An 18,749-nucleotide genomic window follows, 5' to 3' on the forward strand; every position below is an offset into this window, starting at 1 on the left:
TTTTTTCGATGGATTTTTCCAAGTTTTAAAAGTAACTTTTGCAAATTTAATGTTTGATCCACATGGGCGTGAATCGCCCTGTCGAGCTAGCAGGTCAGCGGCAAAATCATTAAAAAGGTGCATGCGGGCTGCTTGTGTGTCAAGTCTGATGCATGCGTACTTTGTCCATGCTGGTTGTGATGGCGCTGTTTGGCTTGTGATTGGTCGTGTGGTCGCATGCTGAGTGCTTACTGCGAGCGGCAACTGTTATGTTTTGTAACACAACTGACATGTGTGGGTGGGTGTACAGTGATTGACTACGTGCAAAAGGTAAATAATTTCTTCTTTTAAAAAAACATTGATGAATTGAAAATCTTTTTTAAATTTTTACTGTAAAAGTGTGACCCCAAATTTAAAAATGAAAAAAAAAATTACTTCACAACCACTGGTCCTGCTAAGAGGTGAATATATAATTTTTTAAATAAAAAATTAACAAGATTTGAGTTCCGGCACCTTTTTTCTTACAAAAAAAGCACTCTTTGTGTGTGTATGTGTGGTTTTTTCCTTTAGTTTCTGCAAGTGTGTGTGTGTGTGTGTGTGTGTATCAGGTGCAGTAAAATATTGAACCTGGAGGCCAATCAAAATTGGCAGCAATGAGTTGATTTTAATTCAGATTACTTCTGTTAAATTGTGTTGAGCATAAAACACCAGTCATTTCTGTGATGGTTCTTATTTCTTATAGGGACGAGTGCAGAAAGAGAAAAAGAGGCAGAAAATTAGGACATACGTATTACTGAGTCCAATAAAGGAGAATATTTGTAGTTCAGGGTTGAAATGAGGGTTCCTTGATGTCTTTGAGCTCAGTTGTTTTCTTGCAAGCATTTCATTACCCAAACTAGGGAACATCACCAGTGTTAGCAATTAGACTAAATAATGCTAGACTAGACTACATTAGACTAGAACTGATGTTACCTGATTTGGGTAATGAAATGTCTTCAAGAAAACAACACTCAGAGAGCACCAAGGATCTCTGATTTAAATCTACTCATTTCCAGAAATTAATGAGCATCTTGTATTCACAAAAGATTGCTTGAGAAAACAGTAAATAAGCACCTTAAGAGTAGCAGATTGGGGGAAAATGTATATGGAGAAGAGCAGATTCCATATTTTGGCTTGTGCAAATGGAAATCTTCTTTGTGATCTTCTGATCTGAGGGTTAAAGCCACTGTGGGTGAGTAAGATGCATTCCATTTGCATAAGGATCAACCCAACAGAAACCTTTGCACCAACTTTGTTTTACAAGCAAACCTGCCTAGGAATTACCAGAGGCAAGAGATGAATGGAGGTGAAAGTGATGAAGGTACATGTTTCACCACTTAAAACCAGCAAACAAGCAAGCAAGCCAACTTTTTTTTCCCAGTTCTTATAGATGAGATCAGAAAACCTTTCCCCTCTTCCTTACGTTTCCTAGCTTTACCTTGTAAAACATACAGAGTCAGTTTGGTTTAGTTAAGGCACCAGGCTAGAAATCAAGAAACTGAATTCAGGTCCCATCTTAGCCATGAAAGCCAGCTCAGTGACTCTCACTCAAGAAGATAAGGGGCAAATGATTTCTGAAAAAAACATGTCAAGAAAACTGCAAGGACTAGCCCAAGCATCACCAGGAGTTAAAAACTAACTTGAAGGCACAGGACAAAAAATAAGTAAATAATTCCTGTTGAACTCTTGTGTGGTTAAGAACAGCAGTAGAACACATGACAAATAAACACAGGGAAAGTTGATTGTGGGGGAAGGGTTGGTTCAAATTGTTGGGTTAAGAGCCTCACATTGGAAAAAATCAATGTGATTGCTTGGCTTCCCAATCAGACAGCCTATCCATCACTCACTTATTCCCTGAAATGTGGGGTCACAGCCACCGGGCAGTATGGATGAAGAGACAGAAGCAACTTGGGACCTAGCCTGAATACCAAATGGGGCTCTTTGAATAATTCATAGAAAGGATAAACAATCAAGATTGCCATGCATTTTTCTTCTCTGGGCCCCAGGTGCTGCATGTCATTGAGAATTTGGCTCTTGATTGATGGGTTTTTCAATAATCCCTGCTCCTTGGCTATTTATGTATTTATTCCACAGTCCCCAGGAGGCTGTTCAGAGAGGTGGCTGTTTGCTGGAGGTGGCTTGATTAAAGAGTGGTTCCATTGAGGGTGAACCACACAGCTGGAAAAACAAAAGTGGGCAACCTCTTCCATGGGTGATGGCTGAATCAGACAATTCCAGTGGACATTAAATGTTAACTAGTAAATAGGTGATGTATTATCCTTTTTGAAATCATATGTAGAACCCAAACAATTGGAAAACAAAACTGAAATTTTCTCACTGAATTCAAACATGTATACAATCATCACTGGTGTAGGACAAAAAAATTTTCAGCAGTCATCAAGGGTACTTTGCAACACTTTTTTATTTTTCTTCAATGAAAAAACCATTTGGTTTTGTAGGTTTTTTCCCCCCTTTGTTGTTGAGTACATTTCTCCAGATGATGTTGTCGTCATGTAAGAAAATGATTTTTTTAAAAAAGTGGCCTGACTATTATTGTACAGTCTCTGTTCTTTTGTGTTGGTTTTCATGAGAATTTCTATTGTCAGTGTGTTTTAAATTTATAAACAAATCTTCCAGCTTATTCTAGATGGGTTGCACTATAGGTTTACAACTTGGGTGTTGTTTAAAAATCCTGCTTTTATAATGTCCTATACTTGCTAGGTTTTGGAGAAACTGTTAGACAATATATAGCAATAGCAATAACACTTATACTTATATACCACTCCATAGTGCTTTACAGCACTCTCTGAGCAGTTTACAGAGTCAGTATATTGCCCTCCAACAATCTGGGTCCTCATTTTGCCGGCCTCGGAAGGATGGAAGGCTGAGTCAATCTTGAGTCGGTCAGGATCAAACTGCTGGCAGTGAGCAGTGAATTAGTCTGCAGTACTGCATTCTAACCACTGCGCCATCACATATAAGTATGACTGTGCACAAAGTTAAACATTTCAGAGGATAGTATTCTCTTGAATTATATGGAACTTGTACATGGAACTTGATAACTGGATAATATAAATTGTTTTTTTGAACTATTACTGTAACTAAAAGACTGATATTGGAACATTGGAAAGATAAATATATGTCCCCATTTACTCAATGGATTGAAAGCTTGATTTCACTTGCTCCTTATAAGTGGATTGCCTAGACTTTGTATGGATAAATATAACAAAATTGGGATTCATTTACACAAAATACAGCAGGTTTAAAAAAGCATGATAGTTATATAATTGTACCAGAAGTGTGTGTGTGTGTGTGTGTATGTGTGCATATATACTTGCAGAATGTTTGCATTAATTATATACAGAATTGTAAGTGTATAATTCTATATATAATTAATGTTACAATATGTAACATACTTTATAGTTTGTTTTTTTCCTGTTATTCTTTACTTTTTAAGCACCTGTTATGCATTTTCTATTATGTCTGTACTTTTACTTTGTATCTTTTTTTGTTATCATTCTTAAAAGCAATATTATTTATATTAAAAAGTAAGCCCACTTATGAGTACTGTTGTATTTCAGATGTGCTTCTTAGATTGTCCTAGTCTTGCTATTTGGAATTTAATCTATTGCAATTGTATCAATGCACTGAAGTTAATTTAAAATTTAAAAGAATAACCTAAAGGGAATCACATCAGAAGAAAAAGTAGGTAGAATATGAATGAACTGTAGGTATATAGGTACCGTGTGTAAGCCAGTTTTTGTAAAGGAGAGACAAATGTCAAAGGGGTCCAATCAGGCAAATGGAAAGACTACACTGTCTCTCTCACTCACTCACTCACTCACCCACTCACTCACTCACTTGTCCATCTAGAATGCACAGGTGAGAGGTGGACAGGTAGAATTGCCAGGGAGGGAAGCAGACCAGGATGGGAAGAACCATGTAACAGCGTAGAATCACAATGACACATATCTGATTTGGGAAAAGAGCAGAGACAGATGTGACATGTAGCTAGAATGCCAACTTTAATTCTTATCCACTGAAGATGAATGTCGAGAAAATAAATGTGATACTTCAAAGCTGCTAGTATGGAATTTCAACTCCTATGTACAGGTATAATTATAGCTACTTGGGGTACAGAGAGCTATAGGACCACTTATCCAAGTAGAAACTGCTTGCCCTGGATGTGCCCATACATAATAAAATTTGGCAAATAAACATCCCTCCCCCAGAGGTCAGTATTGTTTTATGGAGCTTTTCCCTTGTAGAACTGGCTCTTCTCAGAAATAAGCAGCTAATGTTTAGAAAATTAGTGAAAACTTTTTTATTATTTAAGGAGGCATTCAGGATTGAGATGTGGAAGATGTACATACCTAGGAAGTACAGGGGTGCTGTTCATGAAATGGTCACAATTATTGTTATTTTCTTCAATACATTAATTAGATTTTATGTATGGCGTAGTTTACTGCATAACACTTATATAAGCAGCTTCATTTTTTATTGAAGTGTATAAAAGCACTTGTAATAAAAGGGGATTGGAAAACGTCCTAGAGAATAAGGTTATTTGGGCTTCTCATCAGGATGGTTTTATTGTGTGGCAATGTTGGTGGAAAACGTGAGGGACAGTTATGTGCTCATGTCCTATGTATGAGCTTCCTATTGGCAGAGCCTTGCAGAAAACAAAACTGTTGGCCTGAACCTGCACTGCTTTGCTTATTTTCTTATGTACTCTGATTAAATCACATTCTCTGCTGCAATCTAATTTGCCCTTTGGTTTTCAACTGGGTCCAGCAGAGCTTTTCATATATCTCATTGCCCCCCCTTCTGTGTTCCTAATTGGGATGGGAGGGAGAATATAATCACTGTAACTAAACTATTTTGACTACCCTGAGACAGCAATGTGACTTAGTGTTCTGTGAAAAGTTGCAATGTTATAGTGGGGCTCCATTAATATTATCCTTTTGAATGTAATCAACTTCAGTGCTTTAGTATTATTATTCCTCTCCATTATCAACAAATAAACAGATCAAGTTCTCGAACTGAGAGCTAGTGAGATCAGGAAACAGAAAAGGTAAGCATGGATTTACCAAGAATATTAAGCACAAGCACATGCATCATATTTAGAAACATTATATGCTGTCCATTCTGAAAAGTGTACCCTGCACTTGCAAGAAAACACTAGGAAGAGAAAAAGTATTATTAAAGCAATAATACACTTGGTTTGGTTTTTCTGGATCAGTATGATGTGGAGTTCCAGTGAGTGTAGTTTATAGCCTAGCATTATATAGAAGCCAAGCGCCCATAGCTTCATTCAAAATACCACAACATTGTTCTGTATATAAATCCAGCTAATGGATGGTGTTACTGGGGTCATTGGAGACCCCACAGAATTTTATCCCTCTGCCTAAATTTTAACCCAGGATTAAAACTGTCCACCAGCTTTGTCTGTAGGCATGCAATCCTGTCTTTATGTCTGCTATTAAACCAATTAGAACAGCTCAAATTTGCATGATTTTTGCAGGAATGGGATAGTGTCTTTTTGTTGTTATGGTACAAGTCTGAGAACATGGTGAAACATACACACCAGAAAGGACTGCTGTGTCCACAACTTTGTTTTGAATTACCGAGCTGAACAGAGCTTGTGTTTCCTTTATACCAGTAGTTCTCAACCTTTTTAATGCTGCGACCCCCAACCAGTCGTAAGTCGAGGACTACTAACCAGTCATAAGTCGAGGACTACTCAACTGGTGCAGCACCATTTGCAGAATGGGACTTTTGGCGGGCTCAGCAGGGCAGAGACAGCCTGGACAATTCCTATCGGCTTTTGAAAGCCAATAGAATTAGACTCTATTCAAGAGAGTCTATTCTATTGGCTTTCAAAAGCCAATAGAATAAAAGGGAGTAGCACAGCTAAGGAAAAGGGGGAAAAAATGGCGGACTGCGTTGTTTGGCAACCCCCGTAAAATGGTCGTTCAACCCCAAATGGGGTCCCAACCCACAGCTTGAGAATCACTGCTTTATACAAACATCCATATGCAGTTATCCTGACCTTTTGAGCAATGTAAAATAGTTGGAAATCTTCTCTGGATATTATGTAGATATCTAGCAAGGGTTCCAGATTTATTTTCTGCCCAGTCTTTGTTATGATAGGGAAAGATTGCAAACTAATAGAGTGGGTCACTATAACTTGGGCTTCCTGTTTTTTTTCAAATCAATCCCCGTTACCAAATAAGATTGATGGGCAACATGAACAATTCTTAAGGATTCTTCAGACTGAGGCATCAAGGAGAACAAGGTGTCAAGAGTTATTCTGGCTGCTTTATTTTTGCAGATGCTGTCCAGAGTGCATGCAGACTAAACACTGACCTTTGCTCCAAGAGGACCTTGAATGAGGCAAAGGGCTGTGAAGGGCACCTGTGCTATCAAAATATAGGCTGCCTCCATTGCCCCTTCATCTCAGAATCAGGTACTAAGAGGGGAGAAGGTGAAAGGAAAGAATCAAAGGCAGATTCCCTCCTTCCTACCTTAGATGCCAGGACTTCCTGGGTCAGCTATATGTTGTAATTCACCACAAGATGATTTTACATGATCTCCAAAGCGAAAGCCAAATTATCAAACCTTTGCTTCCCATCACAAAATGGGAAGTCATGTCAGTGGGGTTCTTAGTCATGCCAAACAATAAAGCTACATTCAGCCAATTATAGCCTTTGGGTTTTTCATATCAGTGTGGGATAGTTGAACATAGATAGGGCAGAGACAAAACAAGTTTCTTCCTTCCTTGCATGGGATTTTGCAATGCTTTAACAAATAAGAATTTGTGAACATCTGGATTGGCAGCAGAAAGAGGAACAAAACAAAACAAAAGAAACAACACTATCTTAATTCTGTCACGCCCATAAGAAACCAAGCTAAATATTGCTAGGTTTTTCTATTACAGTAATGTCCAAAGTGCATTATATCACATGTCTGCTGCTTTATTGAACAAATGTGATAGCCAGGGACTTTGATTTTCTATAGTGATTCTTATTGGACCAAAATCTTTATTGAAACTTATTGAGGGCTGTTGTGGTGGAAAGGACAAAGAGCAAGACACAAATCTGGATTAAATTGTTAAACTGCAATGGAACTTGCATATTACATATTTGCAGTGTGCTATGTAGGCTTTTGGATGCCTATGTAGGCTTTTGGATCTGAGAGTCAACAGTTCCCTCCAGCCATTTTTCAATGCTTTCATTATTATTTGATTAGTAGGAAATCTTAGCAAATCATATCTGAATCATTAGGCAGGCTCTATGGCTTTCTGGGGTGACAGATCTTTGGCTGCCATTCAAAGGAACTAGTACATTGTACTTGGACATTTTTTACAACAGAGCCAGAAAATCCTGGTCTGAAATCTGTGGCACTATCCAGCTATTATTACATGAAGGTTTATCCTGAGAAGGGGTTTTGCTCTGCCAGATGGCAGCAATATACCAGCAGTGCTCATCAACCTCCACATCATTCCTTAAGAATCTGGCCTTACAAAATGGTTTTCTTGAAATCTCATAGGATCACAAGATTTTTTGCAAAAAGTTAACCATCCTGCACGAGGTCTCACAAGATTTTGGCCAGGTGGAAGCCCTTGGCCATTGTGTTATTCTATCTACAATAATCCCTAAGGCTGGAAAGGGTTGCTGATTTAGGTATCCAGCTGCCCATCCCTTCCCAAACAGGAAGAATGTTGTATGGTAGACGTGTTCTAAGAGGAAGATGTCACTAGATTATATGTTACATCATTGGGAATGGCTGAAGGCAACACTCAGCCCAATGAAAATACACTCATGTGCAGATTGAAGGGGGAAAGGTCCTGTCTCTATGGAGATGACCTATCTTTGATTCCTACCCACTCATTTTCAATGGATAGCATTACTGGCCAGTTTGGAAAAGGTTGTTATCAAAACTACTTCCAGCCAGCAGAGAAGTGGAATGGGCTCTTTATGTGACAGTTTCCTTAAGCCTGTAGTAAGGGAAAGATTTGGTAGAAAAGCACATGTTTTCCATGCAGACAGCTTCCAATTCAGTCCCAATGTTGTAAGTACACCTGGGAAAGATTCCTGTGCAAAAGCTGGAAAAGACTTTGCCAGTCAGTTGCTAAAGCACAGTGTCACTTGTTTGGTTTTGCTTGGTGCAATGTGTGAATTCCGCTATTATGCCTTGTAAACCATAATTTGTGGCTTAGCATGTTGTATGAATATAGGCAATGATGATTAACTTAATAAATCATTGTTAAGTAATCCATGGCTTACCAATGACTTTTTAAGCCTGATGTGTTTTCTAAATCAGTGTCTTCTAAGGGGAACTTTTGTCTCAAGAAATAAAGCCTTATGCTTCAGTGACACTAGGGGGCTATCTGTACATAGATGGCTTTGCCTCAAAACTCTAATCCTTATGCCGGGAGGATAGCTTAGAATATAAATCTGTTCTTCTAAAAGTCTTTCTAAAGGTATTTTTATTGAAAAACCAAGGGGGCACTTTTACATAAATGAACAACTTGATTCAGATTTGATATATCCATCCCCATTCTTCTATGTACCTCTCATGCCTTATTCCACTTGAACTTTGTGTCAGGTGTTGTACAGAAATGTTGAGCATACAGCTGCATACACATAACCACCGCAAAATTACATTCATATTCAGTACATGAAATAAAGTAGCTCATTTGCAGAATATGAAACCTTAACATCCAAACTGGCATTGACATCATATATTTTATCTCCCCCCCCCCGAAAATTAGGCAAAAGTAAACATTCTTTCCCCTGACACTTTACAATAAATTGTAAGAACTGGAAATTTATGACTCACTTTTCTGGTTTTAAAACAAGGACAAAAGTTATTATAATAAGTAAATTTATCAGTTTGTAAATGTATAGATCTAAATGAGGGTGAATGGAGACTTTTACTGATTTACTAAACTCAAATTGAATATGAAAACCTTTTAAAGTCTCGTCTGAAGCATTTGCAGCTGAAACGCCTTTACTGCTTATTTCTGCTTACCTGCTCCAAGCTGGGCAAAAATAATATACTCCAGGAATACGATCAGCGTTAAGCTTTTATGTTGCGTGACTCCGTCTAGGAAATCCATCTTCGCCACCAACGTGAGGTCGAAAAACAGTAATTAAGGCTATTTTACATGTCTGGTGCCGACTCAACCTCTTTCAAGAAAAAAAGAAAACAAAACTCCAACCCCTCGTAATTTATTGGGATGGTTCTGGGACTGCCGGGTTTTCGCCCTGTCATTTCTCTTTTAAGCTCCCTCCCCCTTCCTTTCCCAAGGGGTCGCCTTTCCCAAGCCGCCACGCTCTCTCGCAGCGTGTCAGTCCCGACCGTCCATCGCCGCCAAGTAGCTCAATCTCCGCTGGCGGCTTAGAGGGGAGAACCCCCTCCCTCCCCCGGCTCGCCCCTCCGGAGAATCGGCGAAAGTCGCGCGGGATTAGCAAAGGCAGCCTTGCAATGAGCACACGCCAAGATCGCTGCTGTTGTTGCTGCTGCTGCTCCTTCTTCTCCTCCGCCGATCTTTTGGGTCAAAAACACGTGGCACCATCATTCAGTCTCCGGGTCCGGAGCTTCTGATTCCACCCCGGGATCTCTTATCCTGGGCTAAGTTCTTTCGTCTCCCCCCTCCGCTCCACGGATCTCCTAGCGAGTGTCCATTCCGGGGCAAAGCTGCTCCTTCACTCCGAGGCAGCAGGACGGGGACGGGGACGGGGGGGGGGGAAACGAGGGGGTTGCTCAGGCGGAAACCTCAGGACGGTAGTTTGCCGGACTGTCCGACGTGCGCGGTCGGGCGCTTGTCTCTAGCAAAATCGGACGACGACCAGGGCATCCTCGTCGCCACCGTTCGTCGTCTCTTCCCTCCAAGGAAATAGTGGACAGGTAGCCGGCTGCCAGCCCTACCAGTAGAAGAGGGATTGAAGGGCATGAGGCACTGAGCAGGGGGTTGGACTAGATGACCTCCAAGGTCCCTACCAGCTCTCTTATTCTGTGACGCCACTCCCTTTCTACTTCATAGACGGAGCAGAAGTCCGCGATAGCATCTCACGCTCCCTTCACCTCTCCGTCCCTCGGTGGAACCCGATTCGACCAAGCATGTAGTTTAGATCCCCTTCCTCGTCCTGTCCCGCCACAACCAGGACGAATCATGTGCCTCGGGCGCTCTTTAGTGATGGGCATTGTGTGTTGGAGGTGGGGGGGGTGGACACACTCACTTCACTCTTGAAGGCTTTCATCAGACCCGGGAAAGGGGCCGAGGAGGAAGAACGAGCCTACCCAAACACAACGGCGACGGAAAGGGGTGCCCTCCTTGAACCTCCTTCCCTCGCTTATGGACGGTGTGTTTAAACTCGGTTATTTTTAATGAGAGTCGGGCAAGGATACCCCCCCGCCCCCAGAATCTACCCCTCTGGTTGGAGCTGATTTCGCCCATCGGGAGAGGGAGAGGGAGGCTGGACGGCACCGCGCCCATGCTCTAGCTGCCCGGGTCCCTGCTTCTTTCCCGCCGCTGAAGTTTGGCGGGGATGCTTTTTCTCGCCTGTCTCTGCAGCGCCCTCTCTCGGACTACACGCCCCATCACTCCCAATCGCGAGCCGAGGGAGGTCGAGATGGGAAAGAGAAAAGGAATGGGGCTCTTTGTGGCCTTGCTAGAATTATGGACCTCTCCCGTTCGGTGTAGGGGCTTCAGCCCCTTAAGGATGGCACCGATTAAAGAGAAAGTTCCAAGTAGAGAAAACGATAGATTTCCGAGTCTTTTTGAGCCTGGATCAAGATGAGTATCAGTACAGAATAAAGGAAAACAGTGGCTTGGGCCCTGCAAGATACAAGCTGAAAAATCCCAGTGTTCTGTTTTTCTTTTGTTTCTCTGGCTCAATTATAACTCACTTCCTGTTAAGATTGATTCTACCAGTTTGGGGGGGGGATTTTTATTTCCAGTTGGTCTCCCTTGGTTTCCCTTTAATCAACATCATCCTTAAGTGATTGAGATCTCCTATTACATTTTTTTAAAAATATTTTTTCCTTTGCTTTTCTACTTGAAAAGCATTCAGTACAGTTTTACAGTGTTATAAATCATAATTGCAATTTGGTAAAGGCCAAAGGTTTTTATTCTATATATTCAAAAGTGCAACTACGACAGAATGTAGATGTCAGTACTGATCATGGAAAGATCTTTTGAAAGTTAAACACCAATTTTCTTCCACACCTTCACTGGTTTTAAGTTTACTTTTGAACTTCATTTTGAGTTTTGCAAGCCTCGCATGGCCTGAATCTGTAAAGAGGCCCTTCTAATTTGGGATTTTGCCATTTTAATTTCATACTCTACCCACCATGAGCTGGATGCATTTAGGTAGTTCACAGGAGAGCAATAATTTCCATGCAGTTATATTTTCTACTATATCTAGGACTCAAGGTATTCTGCCTATGATTCAAGGATGCTGTAGTAAAACTGCCATCAATTTTAACACAATAACAGAGTTGGATGGGACCTTGAAGGTATTTTAGCCTAACCCCCTTCTCAAGCAGGAGACCCTATACCAAGGGTAGGCAACCTTGGCTCTTTTATGACTCATGGACTTCAACTCCCAGAATTCCTGAGCCAGCATAACATAGCTGGCTCAGAAATTCTGGGAGTTGAAGTCTATGAGTCATAAAAGAGCCAAGGTTGCCAACCCCTATTTATACCATTCTGGCTGTCCAATCTCTTTTTAAAAATCTCCTGCCTGGAAATTCTCTTTAATTCTAGGTTGGATCACCGCTTGATAAGTTTCCATCCCTTATTTCTTGTCCTACTCTCAGATGCATTGGAGAATAGGTTGACCTCCTCTTCTCTATGACAGCCCCTCTAATATTGGAAGACTGCTATCATGTCACTCTTAGTTCTTCTCTTTGTCAGACTAAATGTACCCAGTCCCTGTAACTATTCATCCTATGTTTTAGCCTCCATTTCCCTAATCATCTTTGTTGCACTTATTTGGTCTCAACACCATTTTATATCATGGTGACCAAAACTATATGCAGTATTCCAAGTCTTACCAAAGCAGCATAAAGCACTACTAACACTTTCTTGTGATCTTGATACTACCCCTTTGTTGGTGCAGCCTAGGACCTCATTGGCCTTTTTGGCAGGTGCAGCACATTGCTGGCTCATAGTTAAGTGGTTGTTCATAAGTTTCCTTGACGCCTCTCACAGTTATTTTAGTAGCCTTAGATATTCAGATCCTCCTCCAGGAGGTGGTCCAATATCCTTTTGAAGCATCCAGTCTGACTGCTGTTATCACATCAGCTCACAGAGAAGTGCACAACTGGATCTCTGCAATATGTTTTTTTTATCAGCCACTTAAAGTCACTTGAATGTGTTAGTTGTGTCCTCTCCAGGAGAGAGTCGTCCATGAGAGTTTGGATATCCTCACCAATATTGGTATGAATGACTTTTATGGATAGACTTACTTAATTATTACAACATCTAAAAATCAATTTCTTGAGGTGCACTGGAATTCAGCACATTTCTTTCCTAGCCAGTATGGACTTTTATGGTGACCTAAAACAGGTTTTAACTTTACTTAAGGGGCCCTGAGATTGCATGACACATTTACTGAGTCTGTTTATAGTTTCAATATATACTGTAAATGTTTTACTGCCGTATTGTTATTTTAGAATATTGTTCAATAATTCCATCGTTGATCATACTTTAAATGTCATTAAAACACTTTGGGATTTCTGGAATGAAAGAGGGAGGCATAAACATTTCATTAAAAGACATGGAAAAAAGTGGAAGAGGCTCACAATAATGTCATGTTCACAAATAAAAATATCTGAATATTTGAGCAAAATTGCTGGGTCCTTTATTGAATAGAAAACCTTCCCATGTCTGTGATGTGTACAAAGTACAGGAGCATGTCAACTGTCATTCAGTGCAACAGAGCAACCAGATGTGGAGAACCAGATTAGAGAATAAACAGTAGACCTGTCAATGATTCCTCTGGAGGAGGCAGCAGGATAGACCAATAGAATGACAAGGGGTATCAAATAGGGTGTTTCCTCTCAGAGGATTGGAGGAAAAGCCAACCCTGCTTTTGTCAAAGATCACCTTAGCTTCAATAGAACCTCAACCCTTTTCTAAGTTTTGTCCTTCAGCCACTGCTATCTACAAGCCATGTCTACTCTGAAAGCAATTTGTGCTGGGCTCCCCCTCCGTCCTCTTCCAGAAAACAGAGGCCGAAAGAGTGGAATCCCTCATGCTCCTGTGAGAAGCCCAAATCTCACGGCAAGTGAAGAAAAAGTAAGAGTTTGTACAATTCTTCTCTTTGGACATTAACCCTATTTTTTTGCGGAAAATCTCCCCATTAGTTAGGACTATGTTCTACAGAATACAAGCTCTGTATTCCTAAAATGTTCCCTAGCATTGAGTTGGGTGGATCACCCCTGATAGACTTAGATCTGCTTCTTAAAACAGGTCTGGTGGTCTCTGTCCAGCTATATTATTGATAGCTACCAGTTGTGAATATAAACACTGCACAGTTCTATTATATAGATGCCCTTAATGCCTTTCTATCAGGTCTGTTGAGTTCAAATGCATATCTCTGCTCATCACACCCTGAACAACATGGTCTCGTTCAGGAATTTTCAATTTTTCAGAAGTCCTGTTGCTGGGACTTTTTAAGATTTATGAGTGTATCTTTCTTTATGGTTCTGTTCAGTAAAATGTGAGGTCCTTCTACATAGATAATGCCATTTTAAAACAGGAGAAGCTGTATTTATATAAATAGTAATGATACATAATAATGACTTATTAATTCAAGGAAGAATGATAGCAAACATAACTTGAGGATCAGGCCTATATACCGTGTCTATTTTTCAGTTTGAATTTGTACTAATAATTTTTTTGTTCCATGGTTATACTTCATGTCCTTTAGTTACTGTAAATAACCATGGGAACCTAATATTCTCGAATAAATCAAAACATATTTACCAGAAATTTTTTCCCAGTTATTTCCTGAATTCTCTTGCTTCCAAACGGCTATGTTGACTGAAATATGTGACAGTAGCACCCTTCATGTTCTTTTTCTTTCTCTGGAGCCTAAGCAAATGTATACTTTGCCTCTGTTTTCACTGCCCATTCTCTTAAGGTCAATTTGGGATTGTCTTCTTGCCTTTCACCCTCAAAACATAGAAAACAGCCTTTCAGCAATGAACAGAAGCCAAAGAGACTGAGATGCTAAATGCTAGAGGCAAATGAGGTGGGAGTTCTTACAAGCAGGGGAACAGGTTGCCCAAATATTTTGCTGAATAGGTGCTTTTGCCTATAGTGTAAAATATATCCATTTCAGTATCTCACTGAATAAGCTAGCAGAAATGGTCATTTTTGTTTGCATGAGCCTATAATCATAAGGCTGGAAGGGACATTGGAAGTCTTCTATCCAACCCCCTGCTCAGGGCAGGAGCATTGTATCATCTCAGTCAAATGGTTGTCCAGTCTATTTTTGAAAACTACCAGTGATGGAGCACCGATGAGTTTGGAGTAGCATTGGCAATAAGATTCATTCTGTACTGGGAGTGCCTGCAGGGGTTTGTGTGTCAAAGTTTTGATAACAGTTGTGGCAGCATATTTGAAACTACCTCCTCCCCCTTTCTCCCCCTCCTCCCTTGGACAGTAGAAGGATGGTACTCCCATTGTATGATCACATGCATTATCTTGACTTTTTTAATCCTCACCCCCCCCCTTTCACCATCTGTGGTCACCTTGTTCTGTCCTGCATATGAAAGCAGGAGATCAATCTGTGGAGTGGGGGAGGGAATGTTACAGGCCTGGATACACACCTTTGTCTGTTGCATCATTACTGATGTCTCCTAGCATAGCCATCTGAGGAGATTGCTCGGCCTAACATTAGAGATGACCTCTGTCTCCTGAGTTGATCCAGTATGTAAATAAATATATATGATAAAATATGCCAAGGGAGAATGACTTTACTCTGATGTGTTTTGATTTTACCCATTTTCAGCAACTAGCAGTGGGTCAGCAACTGAAAATACTTTTTTTAAAAAAATTGGACACTTTTAACAAAAAGTCAGAGGTCTGGTAGCACCTTTTCCATCTTTTATTAAAAGGCATATTTAAAAGCTGCTGTCTTAATAGGACTTGTTAGTTGAAAAAGGTACTGCCAGACTCTAAACTGTTTGCCATCAGAGACTAACACAGCTGTCCTAATAAAAAGGAAAGCCTATTTTGCATCTAGCTCACCTCCTGATAAAGATAGCTTTGTCTCAGCTGTATTTGTTCCTGTATTTTTAAGACACAACAATATTGTGTCTACTGTGGCTTTATCATATTATTCTTAGGGCCTGGTTTCAGGAGATTCTCTCTTTATTGGCTCTTCATTGTAAATAAACTCTTCTGGAAAAAATGTGAGGTTCCAGTCATGGATGTAGAGAATTGCTACTGTTTTGAAACCTGACAACAAATTTTTGGTAAGGTCAGCTATTCTGAGCTGGATGCCCTCCTGAGGTATGAGGACTAAGTCCTAGAAAAATGGGAGCTGTAGTGCCAACACATTTGAAAAAGCCAAGTTGGGTAGCTTACCTGGTTGAAATTGCAGTGATCACATACAGTACATTCTATGTGTTCATGTCTCTCTCACAGGCACATAAATAATATTTACTTTCTCACATTTACAATGAGAAGGCTCTTCCTGCAACAATAAAGTTCCTGCTTCCTTGCACTTAACTGTGTTTCTGTTTTGTTCAATTTAAACAAAAAACCAAGCAATGTTTTTTTTAAATTGTGGCCAGCTTGTTAAAATATTCTTCTGTATTGATCTTGTAAGTATCTACATTTGACAAACAAATAAATGTCTCTGAGCATTGGCTTAGTATTTGATGTATATATCTTTGCATTCATTTACTTTGATATCCTGACATTTGATGTTGGAAATCATCCTCTCTATTTGGTATACTATTTATTTATTTGTTGGATTTATTCTCCAGGAGCTAAAGGTGACTTACTAGGGAGTGTCTCTCATTTGGTGATCACAGTAATACCCTTGTGTGGTATATTGGGTTGAAAAAACAACTGGCCCCAAATCATTCAGTGAGCCTGGCCTTGAAATTAGATCCCCTCTGTCTGTCCCCAGAGATCACAGTAACTTTTTACAACAGTAACTCCTGAATTAAGTAGGAATGCATGTAGTCTCAGTCTCAATCCTTCAATCACCTAATAACCAGGCTGGATTTAAAAAAATAATAATCCCTGAGCATATTCACAAAGTTCAATAACTTTAGTTGTGCTGCAGGTCTCATGGAATAATTTCTATATAGGACAATGCATTTTCAACCCCATGGTACACGTATCCTGTGCTACTCAGACCAGTTTGTTCAGCCTTCCCCTTAGCATTCCAGAGAAAGATCTCCCCAATGCATCCTTGGTCTGAAGCTTTGAATGCTACTGACCAACTCATTTTAAGTTCCCCTCCTTCCTTCCTTCCTTCCTTCCTTCCTTCCTTCCTTCCTTCCTTCCTTCCTTCCTTCCGGACACATCAGAGAGGAGCTTATGCAGCCTACCTTGCACTTCCTCATGCATACTTATGCACAGATATTCACATGTTCACAAGCAGAAACCACGTAGAGAGATGCATTGTGCAAACAAATCGAGCTTCAGAGTACAAATTGTGACACTCCTGAATTTGGTTCCCTGAAGATAAGCAATTTATTCTAATACCCCAGGCAGTTACATCATTGAAAAAAAAAACCCCTACTGTAAACTTTCTTAAAGTGGTAGTGGCTTTTCCTGCTTCCCTTCCCTCTCCCCCTCCCCCCTGTTCTTCTCTAATGATTTAGTTTCTGCCCATGAATTTCAAACTCTGTGTGAACATTGCAGCATAATAAAGGGATTTAAAAAAAAAACATTTTAAAAAATAAACAAAAAGTAATGGAATAAATTATGAAGGCCTGCCTTTCAGACGTCAGCGTTTTTGTTTGTTTGTTTTAAATCATAATTTTTGGTATACATTTTGGAGTACATCAAAGTCAGCAGAGATCTTACTTCCTCCGAGAGGAGTGGCACTTACAGAGCATGGCACAGAACTTCCTGAATGTATGCCGTTTTTCTTTGTAAGAGAGGGATTCTCCATGGATGTGTGGGCAGCATGTGAAGATTTTGGGGAAATTGCAAATCCCTGTTTTTTAATACTTAAAATGGATCCATACCATAATATGGTTTATTTCACCATATTGATTAAATCATCATTTGCTGGGATTGTGTAACATGGAAAAACTAAAAACACGAAACCTGCTGCAGCAGTCGACCCATGCAGACTAGCAGGAGAAAAGGTTCATTTGAATTTTCTCTCCTGGCTTCACTTCTTCATCTCCTTTTCAACAATCGTCCACAGCCATTTCCTCACTAGTGATTTGCAGCAAACTCTTGCTAAAGTGGCCTTAAGTCTGTCCTTATCTGTTATGTAGGGACACCAGTGGTTAAAAGAGTGTAGAAGATGCTATAAATCACTAGCAGGGAAATAACCCAAGAGGCAATAGGGGAACATCTGGATATTTGGTAATCCTAGCACATTGCATATTGAGTACAGAAGTTCACAGTTTCTTTGCACAGGGAAAGACAATCTTAATTTGCTAGGTAATTTTACGTGCACTTTGTATATTTTGTCATTTTAGGATGATGATGAAAAAGCAGATTTGGCATAGCTCATCCCTGTTGCCAAAGAGCCAGCAGAGCTTTCTGCTTTGTTTTGTGCTTAATGTAAAGGCCTACATTAATGTTCTTTCATTTCTTCTTTGGAAAATGGGCACAGGACATTATCTTATTCATACAAAGGACTGAATGAAAAGATTCCATTGAAAACATGCTACTACCTTAGTGGAAAGACCCTCATTTTTATTCAGGATCTATCTCCTTGAATCCTTTCATAAGAGCTGGGCGTGTTTCCCACTCAGCCTAACAAAATGCATGTGCTTAATTAATTGTGATAGCCACCCACTTAGTCAGTTTTAAACTTAGCTATGTTTACTTTTTTCTCCCTTGTTTTGGCAGTTGGCTTTAAAAAATTCTCTCCGTTATTTCCCAACTAACTTGCATGGAATCCTGGCACCAGAATTTGCTAAAGAATTGAGACTCTATGGGCATATCTACATGTACCGGTTCTGTCCCCAGATTGAAATGAGGTAAGGATTAGGATTTGCCAAAAGATTGGGAATTCCAGGTTGGTATTGAAATTCCTTACTCAGTAGCTTGGGCATCATGGACATCTGTGTGTGTGTAGGGGGGGGGGAAATGCCCATACTGCAAATCAAGTGATGACATCCATGTTTCAAATGATGTCAACGGAGCTTGTACTGGATGCTAACCATTCTCATATAAAGCAGAGCCATAATTGTTTTTTACTGCCATTTTTTGAATTCATACATTACCCTAAGCCATAAAATATTATTTAAAAAATGAAAATGGCTGTGTTGTGCTCTCTATCAGAAACAATCAAACTACTGATTTTGAATTACTTAGCACCATAAGTAGATCCAGCATATCTTTATAAAGTTAGCAAAGGTTTGTCAGCGTGGCTGCTTCAAAGCTAGCAGGAGGTCACCTGCTGATTAACCAGCAAGATGAGATAAAACAAGGGTGATAAATAAGCAAGCTGATTTATTGGTCAATGTAGGCAGCTGCTGGACATCTGGGAGCTTTGGACTGGATTCAA

The 18,749-nt window shown here is 40.1% G+C and overlaps 2 protein-coding genes across 2 annotated transcripts in view; one reads left to right on the top strand and one right to left on the bottom strand.

Moving 5' to 3' along the window:
* Nucleotides 1-9,705, bottom strand: part of LOC120302737 (netrin-4-like) — a 58,919-nt gene extending 49,214 nt beyond the window's left edge. The window contains exon 1 of the mRNA XM_039331601.1: nucleotides 9,052-9,705. Coding sequence (XP_039187535.1) covers nucleotides 9,052-9,139 — 88 coding nt within the window. The 5' untranslated portion in view covers nucleotides 9,140-9,705. The remainder of the gene's footprint in view (nucleotides 1-9,051) is intronic.
* Nucleotides 9,706-13,153: 3,448 nt separating this feature from the next.
* Nucleotides 13,154-18,749, top strand: part of UROC1 (urocanate hydratase 1) — a 44,660-nt gene continuing 39,064 nt past the window's right edge. The window contains exons 1-2 of the mRNA XM_039331308.1: nucleotides 13,154-13,327; nucleotides 18,089-18,219. Coding sequence (XP_039187242.1) covers nucleotides 13,202-13,327; nucleotides 18,089-18,219 — 257 coding nt within the window. The 5' untranslated portion in view covers nucleotides 13,154-13,201. The remainder of the gene's footprint in view (nucleotides 13,328-18,088; nucleotides 18,220-18,749) is intronic.

The sequence above is a fragment of the Crotalus tigris genome, unplaced genomic scaffold (genome assembly GCF_016545835.1).
Source record: "Crotalus tigris isolate CLP2741 ecotype Arizona unplaced genomic scaffold, ASM1654583v1 scf7180000024437.13266115, whole genome shotgun sequence".
Lineage (NCBI taxonomy): Eukaryota > Metazoa > Chordata > Lepidosauria > Squamata > Viperidae > Crotalus > Crotalus tigris.